The 27980-nt window shown below is 40.2% G+C and overlaps 1 protein-coding gene across 2 annotated transcripts in view; it reads right to left on the bottom strand.

Moving 5' to 3' along the window:
• STK39 (serine/threonine kinase 39) overlaps positions 1–27980 on the bottom strand; it is a 269188-nt gene that overhangs the window by 6806 nt on the left and 234402 nt on the right. For both annotated transcript variants that reach the window (XM_069471755.1, XM_069471765.1), the window contains one exon: positions 5414–5478. In XM_069471755.1, coding sequence (XP_069327856.1) covers positions 5414–5478 — 65 coding nt within the window. The remainder of the gene's footprint in view (positions 1–5413; positions 5479–27980) is intronic.

The following is a 27980-nucleotide window of genomic DNA, read 5'->3' as shown; positions in this document are numbered from 1 at the left end:
AGTTTTTTCTTTTGTCAGTCTTACTTTGTTCACTTTGGAAAAAAATCTCTGCCAAATACTCAAGACTGAATAACCATAGTTTCTCGGCTACTCTTCCAAGTAAAAATAGCGTTTCATGAAAAAACAAAAAATGGCTAGTTAAGCACACAACCAAACAAGTGCTTGTCCTGGAGAATGCCACTGTACTTCAGGATACTACAGGGTTCCCATTTCATCACACAGAACATTAAAAAGATGTGTCCTCGAGTTAAGATTTAATACAGTAATGTGTTCCCTGACTCATTAGGACAATTCTTAGGTGAAACTTGATTTGCTTTTTTATAATAAGTGAGTGCACTGACTACAGAACAATACAGTAACCACTGGCGCGGTTTGATATCGCTGCCTTGGTTTGTGCCGACATCATCAGCGTTACCCAGCAGGGCTTTTACACCAGCATCAACACAGTGGAAAAGGCAAGTTTAACATCTTCGTTATTGACGGTGTTACTATGAAAAGAGTTTTGACATTCTCTAAAAGGGTCTCAGGGGAAATTAGAAGTCTGAGACCCATCTACACTTTGTGAACCTTGGCCTCAAAGTGAAGGGAATTCAGAATGTGCCAACCCCAAATTTGCTGCTCTGGCATGTTGATTGTTTTGAGTTAAAGACACTTAAAAAAAAAATTAAAAAAAACCCAACATTATCAGATGCAGGAAGGGCTCTCTGACCTTCCTAAAAGCAGGAGATAAAACTCCTATGTGGAAGTTGTTCTCCCTGCACTTGGAAGAAGAAAGATATTCTTATCACGAGAGGTGGGGAATCAAAGCTAAGAGACGTGTGTGCAAACAAACCTGGTTAAACTAAGCCTTGTGCTCCTAGTCACTTCTCCACAATTAACTACCCCAGTCCAAGCCGCCTTGCCTCGTCACGTTTTCACAATTCACTGCTCTTTGTCCAACTTAATATATGTGCTCCACTCTAATGGCTTCTTTGGGTCGTCTTTTCTTCATGAGGACTTACATGTCGTATAAAACTTATTTACGTAAATGTGTTTACTTTGCTCCTATTAATCTGTCTTATGTCAGTTTAATTCTTAGGCCTAGTCAAAAAACCCTAAGAGGGTAGAGGTAAAATCTTCCCTCCACTACAAAAGGAAAATATGTATAGTGTATAACACTGCACACATTCTTACTCAAGTGCGTCCCCGGATTCCTGAAAAGCCCCAGCTCCTCAGCCCTCCTGCCAGACCAGCAGGTGTGGCCTGTGCCCCATGGAGGAGCTGAAGATGTGATTACCCAGTGTCGATCACAAGGATTCCTCCCCCCCAAATGTGGACGCACTTTGGAATCACCAGGAGAGTGTGAAAACATACCAATACCTGTGTTCACTCCAGAGGTTGTCACTGCATCAGTCTGGGGTGTGGCCTGAGCACAGGGATTTTTTCCAGCTCCCCAGGTAATTCCAACCACTGCTCTGCCCCAGTCCTTCCCAGAGTGTGAAGCTCCCAGTTGCCTTTAAAGCATTGGTTCTCAAACTTCAGCCTGGAGAGCTGGTTAAAACACAGTTTCCTCTGCCCCACACCCCTGAGATTCTGATTCCTGAGGCCTGAGATGGGGGCCTAGAATTTACATTTTTATATCTAGTTTCCAGCTGAAGCTGACAGCGTTGGTCTCGGGGCCACGCTTGGAGAGCCGTTGTTTTAGGCTGGGAGCAGAAGGCAGAGCTGCCACACAGACCCACTGGAACTGGTAGTTTCCTTAAGATCTTTATCTCATTTTTCTCCCCCTTTATTGGGGGAGACAGTTAAAACTCTTAGGAGTTTTTATCCCATTTAAGTCTTGATTTTATCTGCACTTCAGTTAATGTTGCCTTAGTCATGCAGCCTCCAACTACGCCTAAGTTGAGCACCTCTAAAAATAAGTTCCTTTAGTCATTAATTGTCAAGATGCTTATGAAATTTCTATCTGCAATGCATATAATGTTATTAAACCTCAGTAACTAAAATCTATAATGCTCATGTAAATGTGTACCAATTAGATGTTAATTACATGTACTTACAATTTGTATTCTATCTTCAAGGGCAAATTAAATGTATCTTATTTCATGTTTCTACTAATGCAATTTCAAAAATTCCGCATTGAAAGCAGCAAGATTTGCTTCCATTATGAAACTGCAAGGTAGCAAATTAAAAGATGACTTTATAAGTATTTTTAAGACTTGTCTCAAGGCTTACAAACAACACTAATAAAATAGTTCTAATATGTCAAACCCAAAGCGTGTTAATATTTGAGCTGCAATGTCCTCTATGCCTGAACCACTTTGATAAAAGTGAAGAAAAGAATCTGATTTCCCAGCCCCTACCATGCCAACAATGGAAATCACACTTAATAACTTACCTGTCAAATAAAGCTAACGATCTCACTGGGCAGGGAAAAAAGTATTAATAAATGCATTTTTTATATAACCAATATCCTTGCCCCATGGGTTGTTTTCCTTATATAAGCAGATAAACACAATAAGGACAGACACCTTTTCAAACCTGAACCCAGTATTTCCAATAGTGGTGAGAGGTGGGGAGAGGAAAGAGATTGGAGATCAAGCCATCTACAAATGGAATGCTTCTCAGCCTTGGCTGAACACTGGAATCACCAAGAGATGCTTTCAAAATTCCCAAAGCCCAGACTGCACTAAGAGCAATTAAATCAGGATATCTGGTGTAGGATCCAGGCATCAGCAATTTTTTAAAGCACCCCACAGTCCCCTGAGTGAAACCACTGTGCGGTGAGGTAAAAGAACCACAGTATCTTGATCCCGCAGTTCTTTAGACAATTGTCAGGCCCCTGACACTCGCCTTTAGAAAGCAATGAAAGCGCTGAGATTAAAATAATGATAAATAGCAGAGAGATAAAAGGACCATGAGCAGCAGCGGCTTATGAGGAAAAATGCTGCTGCAATACTTTCATCTTTTATTCCTCAATAAAATAACCAAATTGATGAATGAAGGAAAATGCATTTGAATCTCTGCGGTTTTATCAGGATGTTAGTGTCCTGCAGAAGATTAGGCCAAAAATCTGTTCAAATTAAGTGGATCTCAAATGGGCTGGCAACAAAGAAACTCTCGCAAGGTTTAATGAGGGCTTGATGGAGAGTTAAGTGACAGAAGTAAGGTTTTTTTAATATTTAACATATTTAACTATCTTTGAGAGAAAAGCACTGTTAACTTCCATTTACTGAGAACACCACACTACTATATTCTCAAGTGCTAGTGGGAAGGAAAACACGTATAGACTCGCTTCCAGGGCACTCCTGTGCCGGACGGACAGGCCACCACTGCTCAATCTGCCTAAGTACATGACATTCAGTCTCGGCCAGCATAAATGGGTCCAGTCATCCAGAAGGATGAATCTGCAAAGACAGAAAACTGCACAACTGTCAGGCTGCAGGGGCCTGCCTCTGCGAATGAGTAGTTGTTGAGAGCACGGGCTTTGAGGCTAGACCAGAGTTGTATTCACAGCTTCTACTGTGTGATCCCGGGCAAGTTAACCCCAGAGAGCCTTGCGGTCCCCAGATGTGAAATGGACCTGCTGCCACAGGTAAAGGTAAGGCAGGAGAGCTAGAGGGAGGCTGGGCCACGGAGGGCTGCATGAGCCATGTCCTGGGGGTGGGGTTTAGAAGACGACAGTGGGGAGCCACCAAAGCCTACGGGGCACTTTAGAATTGTAGAAGGATTACTCCAGCGGTAGCCACAGCGGGGGAGGCAGAGCTGGGAGCCGGCAAACTGTCCCCTGGACGATCAGTTTCTGAAGATGCTCAAAGCGGACATGGAGGGAGGGGGACAGAATCAAGAGGGAATCTAGGAAACATGTAAGTGAACTGGAGTAGGAGATGAGGGAGAGTTTTATATTATTCTTCCTGTTTACCTCTTAATAGTATAGTAGCTGTTTTTATAAAAATCTTCAATAACAGGAAAGGGCCAGGGTTACTATTCCTCTTTTATAAGAAAGTGAATTTAGAGACAAGAATAATCCAGCATGAAAGTTTTATACTCTTATCTCTGTTTGTATATTCGATATTAGGAAAATGTCCTGGAGACGGTATAAAAAATGAATAAAAGGACATTTATATTGGCTTGCAATGCTGACACACAGGATGCCATTTTCTCATCAATGTACTCTCGCAGAAATGAAACGCGTTCACAGAACTGGGGGTGAATTAGAAACAAAACAGAGGAGACGGTGCAGTCCCAAACCAGAGGAGGAATTTTCCAATTTGTTCATCTAGGACTCTATGTCTGAATAAAATATTCTTTGCTTATCAAAAACAAAGAATTTCTTCAGATATATTGTTTCTGTGAAAACCTTTGTGCTTTTCTTTTATCACACAGCCAAGCTATCTGAAATCAGATGAGAAGCAAGACCCAGAAAGCTAATTAGCACCAGGCTCACATTTACTGTAACTAGTCATTTAGCACTTTTGGCCACACACATTTTCCATTTACTTTTCATGACAAATAAAAAAGACAGATCATCAATTGTACATAGCAAAGTGTTGGTCATGGAGATCTTAAATTGCTTGTGGCATTCTAACTGGCCCTTGATAAGATTAATTTATAATTTTACAAAGAGCCACTTGGTAGACCTTAATGTACTGTTTGCTATAAAACTTCCAGGAAAGTAGTCACTTTTGACTATCTGGACTTCTCTCCATTTCTAGCCACGACCATCACCTCTAGGTTTCACGATGACCCCAGAATGTCTGGTATTCTTTAGCTCTGTTCCAGAACTTAAGTTCAAAATCTCCTAGCACAAAAAAAACTGTTGGATTCTCTCCTCTCTACAAAAATATGTTACTGTGATTGGAAATGTGGAGGTAAAACATTATGATGCCTTTGTTCTCCAGCCTTGGGCAAGCTGTTCTACAATGACTTCCAATCACTTAAACCATTTCTACAACAATCAGCCTCTATTTTTAAAAAGTTAGAACCCCTTGGCTTTTGCTTCAGGACAGCTTTATTAAAAATGTTGTCGTGAAGCCCTGACTTAAGCATCATAAAAGGTATCATTGTAACAGAAACATCTGCACCCCTTAGTATCTTGAATTTTTTGTTTTAAAAAAAGAATGCTGCTTTGAATTCAGTTTAATTGCGTCTGTACGGTCAGGTTGCCATGAAAACTGGAAGAGTCTCAAATGGCCACTCTTAGTCAAAGATGTGATGGTAAAAGAACGAGCTACGCTGATGGAAGAGGAAATTTCCAGTCGCGATCAGAAAATGTTCCCAAATGTTGTAGAGGCAAGTGATGGGTGCAAAAATTGATCCCAAAAGAAAGCACTAGCCAATCAAATTACAGGGTAGATTGTGAAACTGTATTATTATTATTCTCAATGGCACAGCCTGGCAAAATATTACCATCTTTCCATAACTTTCCACTTACCAACTTAAATGTCAATGTTTTTAAAGCTTTGGGATCATCTACGATCTTCTGTAAATTAGCAGCCACTGTAAAATACAAACATGGAGATAAAGCGTCAGATTTATTTCCAATAACACTGGATTTTCACATCAATGATTCAGAAAACTTGACTAATAATGCAATAAACTACAAAATCATTTCCTTCACAGACATTGCAAAGTCCATATAAATGACCAAATTACTCTCATATAGGTATTTTCTACAACAATTGATACCATTTCAACAACCTTGGATCTATACACATCTGAATTAATCAGTATACGTTAACCCCACATTTCATATAGTAAAATTTGAAAATACTTTTTAATGGAAAGTGGAAATTGTTCAGTCCCCAGTGTTTCCACCACTTGGTTTTTCCCTAAACACTCATTACTAGGAAATTTATTAGCCAGGAGAGGGCAGTACAAAACAAAGAGGAGAGGTACTGCAAAAAACTCTCTGGGAATAAAAGGTCAGCACATTTGAACTCCTGTCCTATAAATTCACTCAATTCTCTGAACCCATTTTTTATCAAAGCAGCAAAATACAGTGGATAACCTCTATGACTCAGGCACATGTTTTAATGCTTTCAGAGCACTGTGATCTGTTAAGCCGGTGAAGTGCCACCTTGAATAATAACCCAAGTTGGCTGAACATGGTCAAGTACTAGAGGCTGTCGGTTTGGAGCTCAGAATCGAAGATATACTTTCAGACAGATCTCAGGATTCACCAGAGATCTGAATCCAGGGTGTCAAGATACATTCAGTACCCCAGTAGAGAAGTCAGCTTTTCCTGCTCAGCCCTCTGACTTAGGGTACTATTTATGAACAGAATGATCAAAAGGTAATGATGGAAATTTAAAACTTTACTTTTTCCATATTCAAACCTTAAAGTAGAAAATCTTGAAAGTCAAGTAAGGGCTACTGGTTAGGGAAGCAGAAGTTACTACTGAAGAAACTAAGGGAGAATGTCCTGTTTGACATTTTCATTTTTCAGGAGCAAAAAATTATCTGCTGCTTCAGTAATTAGGTACTGAAATGTTATCTGGATTTTTTAAGATAAAACATTTCAAGAGAAAATAGTAAACATATAAATATTTTGAGAAAAGTGTTTCAAGTAGAAAGTTTATAAGCAGAGAGTAGGAAGAAATCTGCGCAGATTTTATTTTTCTCTGAGGTTTACTGAGAACAACCTAGATATTATACATGGATTTTCTGTAGATTAGTTTACTTCATTTAATCCCTCAGCTGCAGAGGAGAAAAAGTGAAAATTATATACTCAATATGGCCTATTTCTCTTTATAAACCATAATTACAAGCATCATTTTATCTCCATTTGTTGCCCTTTTAAATACTTCCATTCTGAGCAATCTGCAGTTTCGTTTTTACCAACACCGCCTCCCCTCTCAGCTTTTTCTCCCTACTTTCTGCCCACATAAGCACACACATATCAGGTACCTCCCAGGCCACCAATCCCAGAACAGTTTTCATTGCCAAGCTCCTTTTGGCCTTTCCACAGTTTCCTGAACATATTTAAGATACTAAAATCAGCTAGTAATTCATGAAAGAAACACAGGCTCATGGAGTACAAAGCTCTGCTGTAAAAACCCTGCCCACCAAAGCCGGCGTTTGCCAGGTCAGGGCATTCTGACTATATGCAAATTGCAGCAGCTGAACACAGTACCCATTTTCTTAAAACATAAAAGTGTTCTAATAGTTCCTCTGATTTGGGCTGATTTCATGAGTGGCCATAAATTCTTCATATGAATTTCAGTCCTTTCATTAGAGTCTCTTGGTTAATGTGGATGATTTACTGCCTTGTTCTGGGTCATCTATTTCCAGTCCGCTCTCTGACGTTCAGCCAAAAGCAGAGCTCTGTCCTACGCGGATTCGCAGCCCTCTCCGTGGTGTACAGGCATATACACCGGGGCCGGTTTCCAGGGAACCGGCCAAGCAAGCTGTAGACCGGAGGGCAAGACTGAGCTCTTTGCATCTTAAACAATCATCCTAGAAACCATGTTCCCTAATTGTGAATCGCACACCTCTGGGACATTAAAAATTCAAATTCTGTCTTCAGCTCAAAGCAAAAATAGCAAAACTGGCCACTTACCTGATTGCTTATCCCAGCTGCTAGGCTTATTTTCAATTTAGTTGATTCTAATTTGTTGTAAAGTGCTATAAAACACCTTCATTTAACTGACATCACATAAAATTCAGGGTGATGCTAATTTCTCTTCCAGTAGCAATGCTCATTAAAAAGATGGGTGTCACTGTTTTCTCCCTTCTCCTGACTGTGCACCTGGATTTCAAAAATAAAAATGCTCCTTACCTGGAACGTGAGCTGAGAAAGAAGGGCTGGGTAGGGCTGGCTGTTACTTTAGAGCTGCCTGGCCATGTGCTGAGAACACCGAACTTTGTGTTTTAGGGTACTCTACTTCCCAAAATAGGGCTTCTGAATCCTGCTCACTCAGCGGCCATCAGCTCATTTCCAATTCCTCCTGGTTTCCCCACGTACAACTCACTCCCCTCCTTTCTGCTGCAGACTCTGCTGTCTTGAGTTTGTCCCTCTCCTTCCCAGCCACTGTTTTTATCTGTCACTTGGGCAAACAGGGACACCAATAATATTCACTGAGACCCCATGGACCATGGATCACCAGGGCTACAAGATATCTTTGTGTGAGCAATCTTTTTTATTTTGCTATTTTTTATTTCCCTATATCACACTTAAGGCTTGAATACCTGTCAGGGCTGGAGGTTTCGATTTGCTTTTTTGGCTAACATTTGGCCTAAGGTATGGTAAGCATTGTGCTTTATGAAACTATAACAATATCATTAACAACCACATGGAAAAGACGTTGATGCTCAATACCCTCGTGAATCTAAACAGAGAAGGAAATAGATCGTCCTGGGGGTAATCTATCAGAGGCAAGGCAGCAGAGCCGACGTTTTTTTGGCAAACTAAGTCAGACATTCTCCAGACATTGTTTTCTCTATAAATTCCTTGTACTACTTATTTCTCCACGTTTTGACAGTAAGAAAAGTAACAGTTATATAATGATTATTTACAGTCTGTGTTTGTATTCTGAGTAATTAGTCAAAAGATACACTTCTCTCCCCAGATACCAGTTTATTTCACAACAAACTCATATAGCACTGATGTTCTGGTGGCAGTGAGCTAGTTCATTTAATTTGAGCTATTCCCAAACACAAGCTGTGGGGGAAAAGAGAACCAATGAACGCTGAATCTGATGTGCTACTTCCAATAGTAAGAAATTCTAAGCTTAGACAAAAGCATGGTCTTGGGTTACCTGACAAGGTGATGACAACAAAATACTGTTTTATCCAAACAGACATCCTGAATAGACTGATACAGAAAGGCAGTATGAGATGGCAAAGAGATAGTCCAAGCTCTCGGTAAGAAGAAAAGGAGATAATATGAGTGTAGGTTTCTTACGGATGCTATTAACACTAATGCCAAATTATGGCTAATTAAAAATTCTGTTTGGGACAGAGTAAGAGATTCACTCCATTATTTTCCCTAAATATCCAGGCTCTCATCTTCATGAGATGCTCTGTAGCACAGTGTGGAAGAATCTCAATTCTCGAGCCTGAGTGCCTGGGTTCAAATCTTAACTCCTGCTCAGAGCTGCGTGATCTCCCTGAACTGGGGCAAATTTATTTAGCCTCTTTGTATTCAAGGCTATGCATGGGAGAAATGTAGATATTAACAGTGTCCACCTGATGGAGTTTAAGGCTTGAGTTAATACACATAAAGTGCTTAGAATAGCACTTGATGTATAGCAAGTGATTAATAAATTATTAATCTCTGCCCTGGATAACTGCAGTATCTTATCTGGTTTCCCTGCCTGCAGCCTGAACTCTTCAGAGTCCTCTTTCTCACGCTCACAAAGGCTACCTGGAGAAGCTAGGTCAACAATTGGAGTGTGCTGCCTCCTTAGGTAAAACCATTTAACTATTCCCATCAACTTCAGGATAAAGTCCACATTTTTAACGTGGTCAGTGAGACCCTCCACGGTCTGGACCTACCTCTCCAGCTTATCTTCTGCCATTTCCTACCCCGAATCCCCATAACCCCACGCTCCTCCAGATCTCTACCACTGCTCTTATCATCGTGTGCCGAAATAATCCATCACAGATCTGCTTTCCCCACCAGACTCAAACTCTTTGATAACTAAGACAAAATCTTATTATACTTATGTCTGTAAAAGGTTCGTCTTTGAAATATAGACACATACCCAGAAACCGGTATTTCCCCCCCTTCATTGCTCCCCCCAAGTGAGGCCACTGCCATCTCTGTTCTGGACTTGTTCCAGAGCCTGTGGTCTCCCTGCAACAGCGCAGCCTGCCCCCAGCACCAGGGGACCTTCCGACATGCAGTCAGACCATGTGCCTTCTCTGTTCGAAACCCTCTGCTGGCCTTCCCATCTCAGAGTAAAAGCCATGGCGTCTGCAGTGGTCTACAAATTGCTCCGGATCAGGCCTCCCATACCATCTCTGACCTCCCCCCCCTCGCCATCTCTCCCTTGCTGCTCCTGCGCCAGCCACAACAGCCGCCGTGCTGACCCTGGGAGATTTAGAGGAGGCTCCCACCGAGAATCTCTGTACCTGCAGAGAACCTCTCCTTCTGCAGGGACGTTCCCCCATGACAGCCTCCCTCGCTTTCTTCCAGTTTCTGCTCAAATGTCCCTGGCTACCTATGAGAAAGAATTTTTCTTTCTCATAGCACTGATCATCCCCTGACATGCTATATATTTATAAATTGTTTTTGGATATGGCCTTTCACCTATGCCCATATACCGAGAACATAAGCTCCAGTGGGTGCAGGATCGCTATCTGTCTTGTTCACTGCTGTGTTCCCAGTGCCTGACACAGAGGAGTGTCAAGAGGTGCTGAATACATGAATAAAAGGACAGATGAATCTTTGTGACACCAGTGTCCAGCACAATGTCTAGTGCTCTGTAGTTGGTAAATATCCTCTAGGCACTCTCCCCAGAAACGTGCATATGAAAGTTTTCATATATTTGGAAGGTTGCAAGACTCCAAAACCCCGTTAACTCTTTGAAAGAATTATTCATATTTTTAAAAAAATTTCTACAAATGTGTCTCCTAAGCAATAATCTCATTTGTCTTCCCAAAGCAAACAAATTAACTCTTGGCTCATCTCACATGCATACTAGGTATCATATCCTAGGCAACCATGATTTTAAAGACTGGCCCTTTTTTTTATGCCATTTTTTCAAAGATGATAGTCTAGGCTACTCCCACCCTCAGCCCTGCCACCAAGTAAATCCCCGAGGCTAGCAGAGGATACCTACGAAGGACAGTGGAGGAAGGAGATGATGAGTATCAGTGCTACAGCGGCCGGAGCTATAACTCACACCACTGACTTTTGCCCAGGGAGAGGCCAGCCAATCCGGATTCCCAGGCGGTGGACTGTAGTGGACACTGTGGTGTGCTGCCAGACCTTCTCTGCAGGAAGGAGGCAACCGTTCTCCCATGTGCTGGCATTATTGGTGGCTGACAGCTCTCAGCTTAGTCCTTCTTTGGGAATTCCCCTAGACCACAGACAGCTGTCTCGGCCAAGGTCAAGCCCTCTACCCAAGAGCAGCCTGCATTCAATGGCTGGTCGTAAGAGTCGCTTCCAGGCAAGATAACCCTAAGGAGTATCTCAGCTCCAATCCTCCCTTGGCTGAGGGAGGCCTTTGCTGCAGTGGAAACACAATTCCTCCATCTGCTAAATTCTGTGTCATTTATTCCCTCACAGATACTGATCTTGAAAGCAACTCCTCAAGAAACTATCTGCATTCAACTCTGGGCCTCTAAATCTTTTTCCCAGGAAACTCTAGGACTCCGCCCATGGATGAGGACAGTATATGCACCTTAGAAGGCATTCCCCATTATCAAATTTATAAGACAGTGCAAATGATAATTAAAATGAATGAGTATATTACAGGCAATTTTTCTTTGTATTTCACTCAGAAGTAGAATTCTGGATAGTGAGAAAAAAACAGTAGTTAGAAGAGATTCTAAGAATGTTACAGGTCCTATGAGCAAGCAGCCTTTGGGACCAAAATGTCAAACAGATTTGAGTATTAGTCTTATTAACATACAGGAGGAAGGGATTTATGGGAAATAAGAGAAACATAGAAATACACCTGCCATTCTCCTTACAGTTTGGGTAAATTCCAGTTTATTAGTATTATCTTGGGCGTAGTGCAAATGTCTGAGAGAGTTTGTAATAGCAAAACTGGCTGATACTGAATCTGTCCTTTAAAATATAATCATAAAATTGATATTTTGATCCTGAATTTCATTTCATGTATTGAAGGTAGAGTTTTATGAACTAGCAGGCAGTGAGGTAACGGAAGTGTCCAATAATCATTTTGTTATTATTGCTCATTTTGAAAGCAATGAAATAGAGTAATTAATAAAATTGTAGCCTCATTTAGCTGGTAGAGGTGATATACCAGTAAGTTTATAGTTTCTTAAAATTCCTCTTCAGAATGAGGATGAAGGAAGTAGAAAAAATAAAAATACTATATGAAAAATGGCTAAACCTTAAGTCATGCTTTCCAAGAATACCCAAAATTCACCTCAGATGAAGGTAGGAATTAATTTACTTGCTTCGGAAAAACAAAGGGGATTGTTGCTTGGAAGCCACAGCGGTTCAAAAGTGCTTTGTTTCTTTGAAAAATATGAAGAATTCTATAGGTGCCTTAACCTGGGGTTTTCAGTCTTGGAACTCTCTAAATTGCAGGCAAAACTGTGTGTGCACATTTCTAGGCAGAGGGTATACAACTTTTACCAGATTCTCAGTGGGGCCACATCCTTTAAAATCTTAATAGTCACTCTAAATACTAACATCTTTTCTCATACTAATGTAAGCAGCTTAGAGTTGAGGCCTTTCATTTTTTGTTTTATTACAGTCTTATTGAAGTATAATTGACATACTATGGCCTGAACATATTTCAAGTGTCCAATATAAGTTTTGACATATGCAGACACTTGTGCAACCATCACCACAATGAAGATAATAAACATATCCATCACCCTCAAAAACACATCCATCACCATCACCCTCACTCCTCCCACCTTCCCCTCCCTGACCCTCTCTGCTTTCTCAAGGAAACCACTGATCTGTTTTCTGTCAATATACTTAGTTTGCATTTTCTAAAGGTAGAATTATATAGTATGTACTCATTTTGTCTGGCTTCTCTCACATAGCACAATTATTTTGAAATCCATCCATGTTGTAGCATGATCAATAATTCATTCCTTTTTACTGCTAAGTAGTATTCCATTGCATGATACAGCACAGTTTGTTTATATATTTACCACCTCTTGATGTATATTTGGGGCTTTTCTGAGTTTTGTTGTTACAAATAAAGCTGTTACCAACATTCATGTATAAGTCTTTGATATACATTTTCTTTTTGTTTAGGTAGATACCTAGGAGTGGAATGGATGGATCACATGGATAGAAGTATTATATTTTTAGTTTTTTTAAGAAACTGCCAAAATGTTTTCCAGGGTGATTGTACCATTTTTGTATTCCCACCAGCACCGTATGAGAGTTCCATATACTAAAACTTACACACTCACTAACATTTAGTATGGTCAGTCTTTAGTTTTAGCCTTTCTAATAAATCCATAGTGGTATCCTGTTGTGGCTTTAATTTACATTTCCCTAATAGAGCATCTTTTCATGTGCATAGTTGGTGAAGTCTTTTTAGGGCACTTTCTGACAATAAAAGTCTTAAGAATTTCTATAAATGCAAGTATGGTTTTGCTGGATTAAGCAGAAGGCTCTTTCTAAAAAGAAACAAAAGCCTTTGTTAAGGAAACATAGGTTTTCCTTAATCTGAGGGGTAAGATGTTCAGAGAGTGACTATCAGATCTTCTAAACAAATTAATAAAACATATATGTATTTATAAAGGTATCAGACATAGCTCAAGCAGCACCCGTCCACATTCTGGAAAATCTCCTAGAGCTTCCTGTACAGTTCAGAAATCTCAACTGTCTTCCCCTACGGATTTTAAATGTGTAGGTCATGAGTTTGAATAGAATTAAACAAAGAAGGAAACGATCACATCATGGAAGGCAGAAGAGACATGATACAGGAGGTGCATCCAACTTTCAATTCTAGAGACACAAAGATATGTCTTCTCGGCCCTTTGTTGTCTCTACAGCAAGAAAGTCTTCATCATACTGGATGTCTAGATTCCAAGGGAAGAGTCTTACATCTGTGAGCACATTCTGGAAATATTGAAAAGACTATATGTATATACGGCATGAAGGCAAAACACACTCTGGGATTCTAATGACAATCTCACAACCATTGTTGAGAGGAAGACTCACGTGCAGCAATACTACAAATTAAAACAACAGGCCAAATATTCTATGTCTAAGACTAGAAATAATTTGTGTCTCTTTCAATGCAATGTTTGGTTAAAAACAAAAACACAGAAATAAGCTTTCAGCTATCTTTACAACCTTGTCAAATCATACGAATTGCAGAAAAGTTCTCATCAGTCGGAGGAACTATGCCAAAGGAAAATGAAAAGCAACATTTAAGTTTGTAGGATCAACTTTTTCTTATCATCATTTTCACTTTATCTTGATCTGTTTTATAGAGAGGTTTCTCAATAGTCACATATTAATAAGACACAGCTTGAGATTTAATCTAGTGGCTCTGGACTGGAAAAAGCTTTGGAAAAGTTAAAATTAATGAGACAGTAAATACACTGATATAAGGAATGCTACCTAAATTGTGGGCCAATGCAGCGATCTGAGGCAGGGCCATCTGACATCAGCACAAAGCCCGGAGAAACCTGAAGGAGTGTGAGCCCAGCACACGGTGGCCGTCTTCCAAACAGAAGCCTTCCTCACACATGTGGCAGTCACATGGACGAGGAGACAGCTAAGCCTTTGTTTACATGATTTGGCACTGCCCCAGAGAAATCTATTTTACCTTCATTTCTTGGGTCATATTTTTTTAATTTGCAATATATTCCAAAGTTTTTAAAGTAAGGGTTTAGCGACCTATATAAGGTATAGAGTAAGACTGAATAATTCACTTCTGTAATAATAAGAAATCAATCAATTCATGGGTTAACTAAGACCTCACTCTAGGTCACAGCCTAAAAATTAAAGGACTTGAAATCTGATCCTGTTTATAATATTTAATATGAGACTTTGGAAAATCATCTTCCTTGTACCTTGGAACAGTGAAACGCAAGGTAGCCAGTTGCCAAAATATTTGTTACAGGTCCAAGTGAGGTATGGAATAGGTACCAGAATGTAAATCAACCTTTGCTTCCTTCATTGAGAAATCATGCTACCGCTACCAGTGGGGAGGAATGGCCGCTGAACTATACGACGTGCTTAATGGTGCAGCTGGTTGACACTGTGGCACAAGCCAGTGCATGGCTCACACTTGGAGCAGCACTGTTTTAGACCTTTGCCCAAATAATATTATCCTACCTCTCCTTCTTCCACCATTCTTGATGAATTGGTTTGGATCAAGCACAAGAAAACTGGCTGAGTGTGTTATATAGTTTCCCTAAAAACAAGGGAAAATATTTAAATGGGGAACTTTTTGCAGAAACTTCACAATCAGTGATAGAATGAGAGGAACTATAGGAATGTGAAAAGAACTTACGGAATACAAAAATCAAATACTTCATGAAAAAGCTTCTTGTCCCAGGGTGGTATGTGATTTAACATCTGTCCTGTATTTTAAATTTTTAACAAATTATTGTAAGTTGCTATAAGAAAATAAGCTGGGATAGGTTTGGCAGGCTTTTACTTTGCACCTCCAGCTTCAATCTCACCTAGTAGGGCAGGAGACTAAATTGCACTGAACAAAGGTCTCATTTTAACACATGATTAAATCTGAAAGATCATTCTGATAACCTTCTCCCCACTCACCCCGACCCTGAAGCAGAAGCTGCAGCCACCATCCCCCTTTCCTGATGCAAGGTAACTGGCATCTCTCCTTGGGGACAGCAGGCAGAGGCCTTGCTGATAACATGAGGGGGTGCGGGAGCAAGGGGCAGCTGACTGCTTCTGCCTAGGGTGGTGGTGGGAGAAATATTCAATGCCGATGCCTCTGCCAGAAATGCGAGGTACTGTCTAGTTATACTGGGACCCATTGGGCAGCCTACAGGGTGCAGAAAGCTGTTAAGCCACCAGTTGGTAAAGTCATTGTGAAATCAGAGTTCAGTAAACATAAAATATGTGCCTGACCAGGTCTAAGGTGCACGTGCACACGCACCCCCCCCCCCCATAACATTAAAGCCTGACCAGTCTTGCTAGTTTACAGAGAAGTAGTTTGCATAGTCATGTTATAGAGGTCCTGATATTTGTTGTATGGCACAAGTCTACAACTATTTATTTATTTTCTTGATTAGTAATCCTTTTTATTTTGCATTAAACCCTTTTGACACCAATGAGCTTTTAAGAAGTACATTCTAATAAAAAACTAAGCGCTGAATTTGTTTCTCCAGAAAGGCATGTATGCAGGCAGCTCTGCCTCATGGATTCCGAGACACCTGGCCTGCATGGGGTATGGGTTTTAATGCAACTAACCATATGTACTTTTTTCCCCAGATGATTCATTAATTAGGAAATCACTGTATCTTACTATCTTAGTTGCCATAATTGAAAAGATAAGAAATACTCTATCAGGGAATTCATTTTTCTTCCCTGATATTGTTCTCTTACCACCAGGGTAACAGAGGAGGAAGCGCTATTATTGCAAAGAAGATAAAAACAACACTGGGAAAAACTTTCCTTCTGTGGAAGTGCTTCTGAATTGCTTTGTTGTTTGTGCATTTGTTTGTCACACACAACAGTGCATGAATAAAGTTAGCAGTGCAGAAGCAGCTTGTAGTGTGTCCTGATGCTAAAAGGGACATCTCAGGGTTCCTGACTCCAGCCTTTCTTCTTCAGGAAGGACTGTCTGCACATCATTTAAGATCAAGTGGAAGGTGTTTATCCTACATTTGAGATCGTCTATGGAAGGAAGTTCCAGTCTTCCTTCATTACTTATTTCCACAGTACACCTGTTATAACTTCATTACCTGGCAATGCATCTCCATGAAACCACTAGCCTTACTGAATACATGGATAGTGACATCAGTTTAGGGGGGAAAGTCATTATCTAAATATTAAGCCACAGTCTCAAAGATTCCACATATGCATTATCATTATTAATAAAAATATTAATTTGCATGCCTTAGGAAATCAAAATATACATTCAGCACCTACCATACGCCATAAGAATGTATATTAAGGAAATAAGTATCCTAAAAATCCAATAGCTTCAAAACAACTTTATATTTAAAACTTTAGCAGCCCAAGATTGGCTGCTGTCAAAGGCCTGCATGTCTACCTTATTCATTAAATAAAATACAATATTTTGGGAAAAAAGGAAGTCATGAGTATGCCATATACTTATATCAAAGATAGCACCCATAGTCATGGCTTTTCTAAGTCTTCATCTCGCTGACATTTCTCTAGATTGGAACTGGCCTGTTACATGTACACTGCTAGCACCACCAGGTTGCACAACAAACTGATTTACTAGAAATTCCAATCTTATTTTCGGTGGGAGAAGCAGAGATAATCCTAAATATATACTTCAAGGACTCTGATGCCCTTAATGCCAACCACAGCTGTGATAATTATCAGAAGTTTTTTGTTATTGTTGCTGTTATCAGAAATTATTTAAAGGAATGACAGGAGAAATAAGACAGCTGGCAGTGAGGATGTGCTGTGTGTCTAAGGACTTGAGGGGGACTAAATCATTCTTAGTCTTAAAAGTTGTGACCCAAAGCAATCCAAGGAATAGCTACTATATTTTTTGCTTTGGTTCTTGCAATGCTATTAGAACTTCCAACCTAGGAGATTACCAAATTTTCAGAGATGTTTTGTATTTATAAAGGGGTCAGAAACCACAAGTTCTTTGTGTGTATAGGCAACATCATAAAACTATTTCACTTTCAACACCTAAGTGCACATATAGGAGTAACATTCATCAGGTGTTGGGCAGATGGGAGGGGGGAGATGGGGATGGGTGTATACATATATAATGAGTGCGATGAGCACCGTCTGGGGGATGGACACGTTTGAAGCTCTGACTCGGGTAGGGCAAGGGCAATATACGTAACCTAAACATTTGTACCCCATAATATGCTGAAATAAAAAAGAAAAAAATAAATTAAAAAAAACTATTTCACTTTCTGATTTCCTTTCCTTCCCTAATAGAGACCATACCAATTTGCTGCCTTTCAGCCTTAGATACCTGAGCACAACAAATGGATTTAGACTTTTATGACAGGAAACAGGTAAAAAAAAAAAAATGAGTGGAATCAATGTCACATTGATGTGGGGCACAAAAAACAAAAGGAGACAAACCAAACTCTTCCGGCAAGGGACCAGACAAGAAAGGAATGCCACGAAGTCATTGTGAGACGCAGGTAGTTGGCATCCATGTAAATAAAGCTGTTGATTGTCTCGGGGCAGGGAGCCATTTGCAGGAGGACGTAGGGGGCTTCATGCAGTGTGCAGTAATGAGCCTGAGTACTAAGGGGTATCACAAGCAATCGAAAGACACAAGAGGAGCCAGGAAAGAGATGCTGACTTAGGGGTGATCATCAATAATGCACTAAGGAATAAAAATCAGAAGAATGTTTGACAGCAGTGAAAAGGGCAAACCAGACTGTGCCTGGGTGTGTAGCCTCCCAGAGAACAAGTCAGCACTGCTTATCCAAGGCTATTTAAGGCAGCAAGATCTCATTAACTCTGGGCAGTTCTGGCTTCTCCTTCCCATTGGAAGAAACTGAATGAAAAAACTGTGAGTTGCAAAGAAAGTCAATTCATGGTTCAAAAGACTGGGCACAAGTGAAGACAATGTGGTTCCCGGCCCAATCGTAGCTCCACTACAAAACTGATACCCTTCCCTGCCCTTCCCTTTTCTCTGGCTTGTCGTGATCTTATACTTTTAGGGCGTTAAGAAGAGGATTAACAGACTTAGATTAGCCAACTGCGAGAAGAACGAGGATGTACATACACTGAAGCTTTTTAACTCTGTGATAACATCACTCCTCTTCATAGAAACCTCTAGGGCAGCAGAGCATATTTAGAAAAGTTAACTGTGGAAGGCTGTAGAGTATTCATGAGAAAAATAAAGACATGCTAATTCTGAGACAAAAAATAATATTTCTCTTTTTCATTGATGTTTTCTGTTCACGGCTGTCCAAACACTGAATAAAACAGATTATGAAGGAGATGAGCCCTGAAATTCTCATCAGATCCTGGGAAGGACATAGCAGAGGTAACCCTCGCTGGCTGAAATCCTGATGTCATCACAAAGACCATTCTGCACTAAGCTCAAAGACTAGCCCCACACTAAGCCACTCATAGAATACCGAAACCTCCAAATAACCCCCAAATAACTATGCCTTTCTGTGTTCCTTTTAATGAGATTTTAATTTCATTGATTGCTAATGACCACTTGTTGAGCAAGTCCCCGAGTTGACAGTTCCTCATTTTGACTGAGAAATTCTACAAACTAGAATAGTTCAGAATAAATAAAACTATTTTTAATGATTAATGACAACATATTTACTAAGATTGACCATGCTGTATCAACTATTAATCATACGGCCACCCTATGAGGTTAGAACTAGAATTTGGTCCATTTTACAGAGGAAACTGAGGCACAGAGAGATGAAGCAACTTGCCCAGGGTCACACAGCATGTGAGGGACTGAGGCAGGATTTGAACACAGGCAGTTTGGCTCCTGGTGCTTATAAAAAAGAGTGGTGCATGCTGCCTCTCAAATAAGTATCTACCTTCTTAAAGCAAATGGATACTGCTCTAAGGCAGGTCCTTAAAATAAGAATCAGGAATTGAGAGGCAACGCTGGTGCCTTATGTATAAGGTCCTCTCCCCTATAACCAACAGCAGGTGCCAGTGTGACTTCTGTCTCATCTAAAAGCTGATTTTGATCCTGCAAAGCAGTCATGAGGTATATACAGAAGACCCCTTTGGGGACTCAAATAGTGAACCACGAGAGAGTGAAACACATATCAAAAGGCCCTCCATGCTATCCCAGCATGAACATTTTAGAAAGAATTGGGGGTGATACTTCCCAGCATAAAATACCTTTTTTTTTTTTTTTTTTTTTTAATCTTAGTGCCTTTCAGCCAAGATTTTTCAAACACCTCAACACTCAAGAATTTGACAGCTGGTCCCAGTTAAAGCTGTAGAAAAGTAAAGCTGCTTTGAGAATTATTTTGTTGTGGATGCTTCTATGTCTTTTTTCCTGCTTTGAGAAAAAAAGAACCTTTTTTTTCCTTAGGTGAAGGCTTCATCTTGTTAATGTGAGGGGAAAAAAGTGTTGCTGGAGTAGAAGATGGTGATGGAGCTGATTTAGTTTACATGAAATGACCATTTTTAGAAATTTACACATAAGCTTCCTGAGAGATCATTAGCATGTTTAAAACCACCTAAGAAGTGATTGTATATTCAGAAAAATACCTCTAGAAAGCATATGGAGCAAAAGGGGGTAAAACGATGGGAAGCTTATCCACTTGCTTCTGGGTCATGCTTGATGTGAAGGGCGGCCACAATGACAGGGACAGAGAGCAATCGTGACCTGAGACTCCAAGAGCCATACTGGAGACATCCTCAATCCTCAGCCCCCACGGACCAAGGGTGAGCAGCACTCCCAGCTGACGGCTCTCACTGTCACGTTTCTTCCTCAAGCCAGACGGCTGTTAGCTGGTACAGCTGAGAGGCTGGCCAGGGAAGCGGGGAGGTGGGTGACGGGTGTTCCATCCTTCATCCACTGCATCAGGGCCTTCAACTCACGCCCAGTCATCAGAAGGACCATCACCTGGGTCATCCTCTAGCAGTAACGCTAGTCACTCCCCAAAACGAAGAATAATAAACCGTGGCAAATGGGGGACCATTGATGCAGCTTCTAAAAGCCCAACGCTTGGTAAGAACATCACAGAGTTGATCCTTAAGATGAATTGTCACGTGAATTGTCTTCACTAAATAGCTATTCTCAGATGGCATTCCCTCTGCTACCAAATACATTTCCATCTATTGTCCCCGAAGAACCAGTTGTACCTGGTTTACGGATTTCATTTCATGTGTATGCAAGAACAAGAAAAACAAAATCAAAATTTTCAATATGCAACCAATGCTGGAAGAGAGGTGGTAAATTTGACACCTGAGGGGTCCCTGGTGAGGAAGCGCAGAAAACAGTGGGTGATGGAGTTAGTGGGGCCAGGTTGAAGGCTTGGACTCTAAGTGCAGAAGAATTATTTGAGAACCCTAAAAAGAACCTTACATTTCTAAGTTTTCATCCTATTTGCATATCCAGAAACAGGGATGTTTTTCTAGAAAAGTATAAATGAAATGTCACTTAGTCCAATTAAGTGTTATTTACATTGTACACATTATAGACAGGGAATTTTTTAAATTGCAGGAAATTCTGAACTAAAAAAAAGAAAACACATCAATCACTCATTAGAAGCAAAGCTAAATAAACAGAGTGATAAACAGCAGAAAAATCATGATCAAAGTTGTCCACCCAGATGCAAAAGAGAACTTAATTTTCAAACCTAGTGATGGTAGATTAAAGCTTCCACTTAGTATCAGAAGACAACTTAATGTGAGATATAATACAAAGGCTAAATGAAAACAATAGGTTGAAATCTCAAGAACAAATTGGAAACATGGCTAAACACCGACTAAATGGTTATTAGCAGCTAAACTAAAAAAAATAAATAAATAAATAAAAATCCTCACCCAACATATATTTCAGTAAGGTGAGAATGCAGCTGATGATAAAGGAAAGGATGCAATGATATTTCTTCACGAGTCCACCCTATCGACGATGCAGCTGCCTGGGAGAACAAAAGAGCAGTAGAAACGCCTGCGGTGGCCTGGCACCTGACATGCAGGCTCTCCTAAGACAAATGAGGGGCCCTGTTCACAACCAAATGACATTTTGGCAACATTATGCAGAGGATTTATTTCTGGCCGGCTGGAGGTCAGTCAAATATATATATTTTCCATTTCCAAAGAGTTAATCTGCCATAGGTCCACAGTGTGCTGTTGAAACAGACATCCAATTCTTCGTTTAGCAGGAGCCGAAATTTGGCACCGTTCTGTATGAGATATTGGCATTAGGCTTTTAATGAGAAATGGTGAGATAAAAATGATGAATTCATTCTTTCCTGGGTAATGTAGTAAAAAACGATTGCACATCCAGTTTCTGGTTTCTGAGACATAATTCTGGAAGATAGAAACCTCTGGAATGCCCAGCCTGCTCAGTCTATAAATCTGAACAGTGCAAATGTGGACCCCCAATTTTTGCTGTTAATATATGCCAGTGATTTGATTAAAGTCCGATAGCAAAAGAACCCCATGCATCTTTATAACATGGACAATGGGGTGAGTAAGTCAATTCAATCATTCAATAAATATTTATTGGATGCCTACTAGGTACCAGTCATTATTCTAGTGCTCCAGTATACACTGGTCAACAAAGCAAACAAAAATCCCTGTGTACATGGAGATTAGTCCTGTGACCAGTGAACTCTTTCTCAACAAAGTCACTGAATGACCAATGTTTTCCAAAAATTACATTTTACCAGGCATTACTAGCCACAGTGCTCAAATAGAGTCCAAAGTGGCAATGACACATTAGGAACCTGAACTCCAATGGGATGCGAAAATGGTGCAGTATAACTAGCTTCAATTTTAAGAACAATCTAGATTACTTAGCTGGGCAAAGTAACAAACACCTATATGGTAATGCTTGGCAGATACCATAAATACTTTTCAAAGCTTGCTAGTCTACAAAATCCTATTAATAATAAAAATGTTATAATGGCCAACCAAGTCACTTCTGAGAGAACACACATGCTTGCTTTCAACATACACATTTCCCCAGTGATGGTACTTGTCATGATAAACATCTGAATCAAACTAGGAAAACCAAGCCAAGAAGAGAACATGACTTTAAGTCATGTGCCTGATGTGTGATTGTCATTAGGTTGGAACATCCAGTCCTGGGCATCACCCTGGTGTTCAGAAGTGGAGGGTGGATGGTGAGCTAAGGAGTCTGCCTGAAGAGGAGTGTAAAGGGACATAAGTTAGAGCCATAAAATGAGTTTGTCTGATGAGGGTGGAAGAGGTTTTAGAACCGTCAACGTGATAATACTGAAATCATCTGTGAAAAAGAACAGTGCGCTGCTGCTGCTGTTTTATTATCCAGTCACATGAGCATGGTATGTAAGCTAATGCTGCAATTTTATGCTTTAGATGGGGAGTACATATTGAATGAGTTTAGTACTAATCAGTACTTATCAAATAAAGTCTTAAAAAATGACCAGGGAATCTATATAAGAGACTGAATATCAGCAAGAGTGACCCTTGCTGTGGGTGTGAGATCAATCCTCATGGATACAGAATCCTCCTCCCTTACAGAAAGCAGGTTAGGTTATGTTCTAATGATCTTGTAGTAAACCTTTGCCAAAACTGGACAACTGAATTCGTCCAGTGCGATATCTTGTCTAAGGATGCTGGTGATGCCAATGAATTATCAGGGAGACGGGAATCTTCAAAAAGCTGAAGAGCCTTATATCCTGATCAGCTGGAACAATCATACTTGTTTTATTGCTTACAAAAGTGTGCTTAAATTGCCTATATCTAGGCTTGATAAAGAGACATGCTGTGCACATAGGAAGAAAGCAGGGCGGTAGCAGTTAGCACTAATGCACTCTACAGGAGTCGGAAACTCAAATGTCCTCAGGGGCTTGGGAAATAATGTAAATTAGCTAGAGAAGAGAGGGCAGAACTTTTGTCATTTAGGATTTTATGCCTGATTGTTTTCCAATCTTTTGATTTTTCTAAGACAAGCCAGAACTGGATTCTTATGTCAACTCTCCCACTTTTCCAATCCTGGCAACTAATTCCAAAATCTTGCTTGTCCAGGACAAAAAAAATACATTTGCAGGGAAGATCCGAGCCGTGGGCCGCTAGGTTACAACCTCTGCACTACAGCAAAAACCTGAAGAAACTGTCGGGAACTGCAGCCAGAGCAGAAAGAAGGATGTGGGCTGGATTACTGACTAAATGTGGTTGAGAGGCTTTGTGGTAAAAACTTGAAGCTCAGCAAATTTCAATTTTGGTACGCCAACAGAGGAAAAGGATTCCACGGGCATACAGACACTCAATTAAGATTGCCTAGGTTCATTTCCTCAAGAACTGTGATTAAATTAAGACTTGAGTCTTAATTTGGTTAGGGTTAAGGATGAAGTTTAGTGTTAGGGTGAGGGCTTAGGGTTAGGGATTAGGGTTAGGGTTAAAGGTTACTCTTGAAACCTACAAGTTACAATGTAACTTGAAAAGTTACATTGAAAATGTGGACTGAAGTAATTTAAAAAAATCAGTTTTTCACAGTTTTGAGATTTATCTTTTAACATATCCAAACAAAAGAAGTCATGGTTTAAAGTCAAGAAAAAGTCTATTAAATATAATTAAGGTTGAATTTCTGCACACCAAATAGAGTTAAGAAAATGGAACAAAACACAATCAGCAATGAAGCACCAAGTGCAGACCAACCATAAAAAAAAGTTTTGTCTATTAAAAATAAACAAACACAATGTAGCATGCAAAATCCAAAGGAAAAAATGTCTAAACTAGACTTTGCTTTCCTGTCAAGTATGAGACACTCCCCAATAAAATACAAGCACCAGCGAAGGCACATTTTTGTTTCTCCTCTTCTTTAACATTCCTCGCTTTTGAAAATCGGCTGCAAATAGCACATCTCAATAGCACATTTGAAGATATATTATACTACCATGGTGTAACCTAAAAGCAATATAATAAATTTCTGAAGCAATATAATAAATTTTCATCTGCCCCTAGAATGAGTGATTTATGTAAAACATTTTAGAAGATTTGAGGCTATTTAATAAGAGTATTACGGGGCCTGCAGCAGATATTGTGACCGATGTCCCACAATCAGGTCACAGGGATCTCAACCCTCCGCCCCACTGAGCCTGTCTAGGGATGGACCAGCGACAGAGGAAGAGAAGCTAGTTGGGGGCTTCTAAGAGAGGAACTTTCCTGCTCCTTCCTGAAGGCCACTAAAAGCCAAACGTGAATTAGGAAACATGCAGCACTATTGGCCACTGGCAGCCTCCGAGGACTATGAAGAGAAAGAGCCTTGGGATGAAACCAACACTGTGGAGAGCTGGAAAGATCTCAGGTCTTGACTCCCACTGAGATGCTAACAACCCTGACACCTTCCTTTCTTCTGCATTTCCAGTCATGTGACCTGAAGTCCTTGTTTAAGCCATTTTGAACAGAATTTGCTGTTACTTGTAGCTTAAACCATTCTAACTGAAAACGCATTTCCTCCTGGAGAATCATTCAAATCCTTCAACATGTTAAGGGTCAAGCTGTACACAGTGTGGTTTCCTGGCAGGCATTGATTGCACTGGCCCTCCATCATACGGAATTGGAAGAAAAGATTCCTGTGTCTTCTTTTACTAACAGTTTCATAAAACACCATCACATACTAAGAATGACATATCCTATTTTGAAATGAATATTACTAGGCTAAATGCAAATGGAGTGATTTGTACAACTCTGTCCAAGAGATATTCCCTGGGAGCCACTTTGATTTGCCGTTCTGGAATACGGTCTTACACCAACCAGTGAGCAGTTTACGTGAACAGCACGGGAGTACGTATCAGTACCCAAGACCCTACTAAAAGTTATGGAACTTTCCATTTTTATGAGCAAATGAAACCACTATCTCAAATATAATAAATATAATATAGGCTTAATTTGATCTTAATACGCAACTTATCTGTAAGGATTGCTACAATAACCATCATCCTGCCTTCCAGGAAAATTATACTAGTACTTCAGACTGGGAATACAGTAAACAATACTCATAATGCAGTTACTAGTAAAGAAATAGCAATACTGATGATTTCAATACATATATACAAACCTAAATTGTAAATATTAAATATCATTTCACAGAATTTGTTTTTTACAGAGATGAAATTCACATAACATAAAATTAACCCTTTTGAAGTGAAAAAATTCAATGGCATTTAGTATATTCAAAAATGTGCAAGCAGCACCTCTGTCTAGTTCCAAAACATTTCATCACCCGGAAAGAAACCCTGTACCCATTAAGTAGTCACCCCCCTTCCCACCTCCCTCCAGCTCCCAGCAGCCACAAATCTGCTTTCTATCTCTATGGATTTACATTGTGGATATTTCATATAAATGGAATCATACAATATGTGACCTTTTGTATCTGGCTTCTTTCGCTCAGCAGAATGCTTTTGAGGTTCGTTTCATAGAATTTTAATAAACTTAAAAATTATGCCAGAAAGAGAGCTGGTTTTAGAACTCCCTGGAGAGAAGTCTACAGTGCAGCCACGGAGACTCTGTATGGGCCCAAAGTTAAAGCCTTTGGGTCACAAAAATCGACTGTACAAACACAGAATAAGAGTAAATCAAGTAAGCAGCAGCCAGTTGGAAAAATATTTTAAAAGGGGTTGGCGATAGAGAGAGATGAAGCAGCGATTAAATCTTAATGATGAGTGCATAAGTGTATAGTATTTTACGTATTTTTCTATTTATTTGGAATATTTCATCATAAAAACATTTTAAAATTTTTAAACAGATTAAGTGGTTTTCTTTGTTAGGTTCAGAATAAAACAATGGTATGTATTTTATCTAAAATTCTAATATAGTATCTTCATGAGGAGTCCCCAAGCTCTAAAACCCCCATATAGCATTAGGAATTTGGAGTTTGTATATGATAATGGTGAGCTCTGCCCATTAGAAGGACATAGGAAAACCAGAGAGTATCAAGAGAGACGAGACGGAAGAGGTTTTACAAAGTATACCATCACTCAAAAAAGTATGTTAAAAAAAAGAGGTAAGGGGAAGTGTTGGGATTAGGTATGTTCTGCTCTATTTCAGAGGGCAGAAATGGAAAAAGAATGGATTTAGGCTCAGTATAAAGACCTTCCAGGCAGTAATTCAACAATGAGTAGGTGTCTTCTACAAAGGGAAGCTCCTTGGCACCAGAAATCATCAGAGCTGAGTGACACTCTCAAGCTAACCACCTTTCCTTCCCAGCCCCTTTGTCTGTCGGCAGGGCTGGCTTCACGGACCGCAGCCTGTGCAGACACACGGGCCCAGGCTTAGAGGGTGCTGTGCTTGCTTTAATGCTCTTCTCTCACCTTTGGAAATGCTTAATTTTTGAACAAGGGAACCTGCATTTTCATCTTGCACTAGGCCCTGAAAATTATGTAGCCAGTCCTGTCCATAGGAATAGAAGAAAGGCTCTTATCTGATGAAGTTGGGGTGGTATTTTGTTGGTTAATGTACAAAGGTAGCTTAAGCAGGTAAACATAAGACTGTGATAGAAATAAACCTTAGATTTAATATTTTAACATTTACTGTCCACTTTTGTGATGTACGGCCAAAGTCATTTAAAAATCCTAGGTTTTAAAAATTTCTCTATTTTTTACAGTTATCCTTTCCATACCTAACAACGGTTTTTAAAAATTTGCCTTTATCAAGATTTTCTAAAGCATCCCACGCTTGTTTTTGTTTTTTGTAGAAAGAACTCACTTTTTGAACTCATATTTTGTCAATTAATTAAATGATATCATTTTAATAAGAAGTAAACCCACACAAACAAGTCTGGGGAAAAACTCTTGTGAAACATAGAACCTACCTGGTGGGGGCAGGCACGGGGGTGCGGGGAACACACTAGAGTGTCCTCTCCCACAGGTAGCATCCAGCATGCCCTGGCATCACTGGTGTGTTTTACAAGGGGAATTTAGAGCATCGCTTAATTCAGTGGGTCACATTCTTGGTGGTTGGATATTCCTCTGGAGCAACATTGGGCTTACTGCATTGTCTTCTGTCTGGGTTGTCCTCTCCTGGCCTGTGAGCATGGCTGTGCTCCCAAGGGAAAGAAGTGTGAGCTTGCTTGACATAGTGTGGACTCCCCCTGAAGCTGGTGGGCATTCCTGTTGTCAAGCATCAGAGAAAGAGGTAAGTGCTTGGCGAAGAAAGCAAAAGTGAAAGAGAAGAAAGAGGTAGAACACTGGCTACGGAACTAGAGTTCAAAAGGTGAGCCTGGGGAGAACAAGAGAATGTGCATTTCTCTCTGCTCTCCTCTTAAGTCTCCACGTTGAGGCTTGACAGTCCTCCCAGGCAGTCGGAAAGGGTGACTTCAGTCACAGGGAAGCAGGCAGAAATCTAAACCTCCAGGCTCACTACAAGTAAACTATTTGTTATGCCAATGTATCTGGCTGCCTATTCCTTTCTGAGTGACCATTTTCATTTTGTTGTTTTTATACCACTTTCCAGCACTCTTTGGGCCAGAGCAGTATCGGGAGAAAGTTTTCCCACTGCTAGCACGGAGGGGGCAGGGGCAAATGCAGCGAATCGC

This window comes from Eulemur rufifrons, chromosome 1 (genome assembly GCF_041146395.1).
Source record: "Eulemur rufifrons isolate Redbay chromosome 1, OSU_ERuf_1, whole genome shotgun sequence".
NCBI lineage: Eukaryota > Metazoa > Chordata > Mammalia > Primates > Lemuridae > Eulemur > Eulemur rufifrons.
The sequence above is the reverse complement of the archived record's forward strand: the minus strand, read 5'-3'. Positions and strand labels throughout refer to the sequence as shown.